Source organism: Lynx canadensis, chromosome A2 (genome assembly GCF_007474595.2).
Source record: "Lynx canadensis isolate LIC74 chromosome A2, mLynCan4.pri.v2, whole genome shotgun sequence".
NCBI classification, from domain to species: domain Eukaryota; kingdom Metazoa; phylum Chordata; class Mammalia; order Carnivora; family Felidae; genus Lynx; species Lynx canadensis.
In genome coordinates, this window is record NC_044304.2 from 3,758,325 (window position 1) to 3,761,054 (window position 2,730).

The following is a 2,730-nucleotide window of genomic DNA, read 5'->3' on the forward strand; positions in this document are numbered from 1 at the left end:
ACGTGCCCACGGTGCTTTCTCGGGCCACGTGAGAGGTGTGAGGGGTACGTGGGAACCCTCTGGAGTATCTCTGCCACTCTTCCGGAAACCTAAAATCAGTGCGAAGTAAAACATTTTGAAAACACACACACACACACACACACACACACACACAGAACGTTGAAATGCGTAACGAATAAGCCAACCGGGGGTCAGCAGCCTGCGTGCCCGGGATTGGACCGGAGGCACGGGGTGTCCCAGGGCCACCGTCGGTGACCGCACGGCGACTCCCCCCACCCGGCCCCCAGGATCCAGCCTCAGGCTCCGCTGGGGTCCGCCACACGGGCGGCGGGAGGGGCCGGAAGCCCGTGGTCTCACAGCAGCCAGGGCGAGAATCCGTTTTCAGACACACTTTATTCTCTCTAGACTAGAAACGCTCCGCATTTCCACCCTCCCTGCCCCGATCTGGGTCGGCCAGGGGCCGCGGGGCCTCACGGCGGCTCTGGGGGCCTCTCCGGGGACGCAGTGGCCTGGGCGCGGCCGTGCGAGCTGGCTCGGGCCAGCAGCCGCAGCCTCCGCGAGCGCAGCCGGGCCTGGACGGCCCAGAGCGGGGGCCGGTGGCCGGGCAGCGAGGCGTCCTCGTCGCCCAAGCTCTCGACGGTGGAGTCGGAGCCGTCCTCCGTGCCGGCCAGCGACTGCTGGCACACCGGGCAGGAGCGGCGGGCGGCCTGGGCGAACCAGGGGTCGATGCACTTGCAGTGATAGGTGTGGGAGCAGGGCAGGATCTTGAGCCGGTCGCCCTCCTCGTAGTCGTCCAGGCAGATGGCACACAGGTCGTTCCTCCGCGTGAAGGTGCGGACCCGGGCCTTCCGGCGGGCCTGCGTCTGGGCCGCCGGCCCCCGGGGCCCCGGGGCCCCCAGCCAGGCCCACAGCCGTCGCAGGACGAAGAAGGCGGACGTGAGCAGGGCCAGGGCGCGGCCCAGCACCCAGGACGCGGCCGGCACGGGGTGGCGGTCCGGCTTGGGGCACGGCGGGTAGTCGGGCAGCCGGAGGACGTGGCCCGCCCTGTCGCAGCGCACGATGAGCCGCAGGTCCGTCGAGGCGGCCTCGCCCACGAACGCCGAGGGGATGGCGATCTGGCGTCGCGGCTCCTCGAACCCGGGCGCCGTGCGCACCAGCTCGTCGGAGCGCGCGTTGCGCACGACGGCCGCCTCGAAGCCGGCCCGCTGCGCGTGCAGCGCCTTGAGGTCGACCGTGCAGTCGTTTGGGCGGATCAGCACGATGGCGCCCAGCGAGCCGTTGCCCGGCCGCGGGCCCGCGATGGGGCGGCACGCGTCGGCCGGCTCGGCCTCCGTCAGGCAGCCCCGCGCGCCCTCGGGGGCCAGGGGCACCCCGAACAGGGCCGGCGGGTCCGCGAAGTCCAGGGTGCTGGCGTTGCCGGCCCGCACGGCCCGCACCGCCGCCCCCGAGGGCGCCAGCAGGGCCAGCAGGATCAGGGCGACCGCCACCCCACGGCCGCCCCCCCTCCGCCTCCTCCGGCCGCTGTGCGCAGCTAGGTCCCGCCGGGGACCGCAGACGGGAGGCCTGCGGGCATCTCCGGGGCCTCCCAGGGCGCCCGTGGCCCGGGTGGAAGGGAGGCGAGCTCGGAGGGGGTGCTCAGAGGCGGGTGAGCGGGGGCAGCCGGGCCCCGGGCGGCCCCAGGCAGAAACTGCTCCCGGTGGCACCCAGCGTGCATCGGGCGTGTCTGTGAAGGCCGGTCTCAGGAGCAGTCGACCCGCCCGGGAGGCCTTGCTGGAGGATGGCACCGAGGCCAGGGGCCCCCAGGGTTCCAGGTGCCGCTGGCCTCTGTGACATCATCCTGTTACATCCTGTCCCCAGGAGCCCCCCCGGTTGCCTAGGGCTGTGGCCGGGACAGAACTCCTGGGTCTCAGAGCCAGCGGCCCGAGCAGCCTCAGAGGAAACCTGTGGGAGGTTCAGGGCATGCTCAGTTCCTGGAGCCCGTAAGGCTCAGGGGGGCCACAGAGCGGCCCCCGGTGGCCCGGACCCGGCACTCACACTCGTCCTGTACAGCATCATCTCTCCAGCCTCCCAGAGACCCACCCAGGAAGGTGCCCCCTTTTCAGATACCCAGAAGGACCCAGACTTGTTCACGACGCCCTCCCCCCACGAGGTCGGTTCTTAAAACCCAAATTCCCAACTTCCTCCCTCTCTCCCGCTCTATTCCCTCTGCTCCAGCCACAGGCGCCCCCTCACTGTCGCCACAACACGCCAGGCCTGGTCCTGCCCCAGGGCCTTTGCACAGGCTGTGCTCTCGGCCTAGAGGGCCCTTTCTCCGGGGCTGGCTCTTTCTCAGGACTTAGGTCTGAGTTCATAGGTCCTTAGAGTTTAACTAGATTTGATTGAGGGGGTGGGGGAGAAGGGTGCCGGGGCGGGGGGGGGGGGCGCTGGTGGGAAAGGGGGGGGTCCCTGACCCACTGCCTGGTATGCCTTCAGTCCTGCACCAGCTTTACTCTCCCACCTCGGTGCCTCTTCCCCAGCCTGGTCCCCAGCTGTGTCCCCATCCTCCGCCAGAGCCCTGGGTGACAGCTTCCCGGCCTCCCCTCCCCTTCTCCCCCAAAGCCCCCACCCCGAGTCTGCCTCCTCCTGGGCTAGGCTAGCCTGCTCAGGTCTGGATGGCACCAGGTAAATCACTCGACCTCTCTGGGCCCCCGGTTCCAGGTCTGGAAACTGAGCACAATGATGAGGAACCCA

At 69.9% G+C, this 2,730-nt stretch overlaps 1 protein-coding gene across 1 annotated transcript; it reads right to left on the reverse strand.

Annotated features, from left to right (window-relative positions):
- Window positions 1-470: 470 nt before the first annotated feature.
- Window positions 471-2,055, reverse strand: ZNRF4 (zinc and ring finger 4). Its single transcript, XM_030335163.1, is given in 4 exon segments — window positions 471-1,490; window positions 1,492-1,621; window positions 1,874-1,941; window positions 2,035-2,055. Coding segments are annotated over 4 exon segments (1,239 nt in total).
- Between the last annotated feature and the right edge of the window lie 675 nt (window positions 2,056-2,730).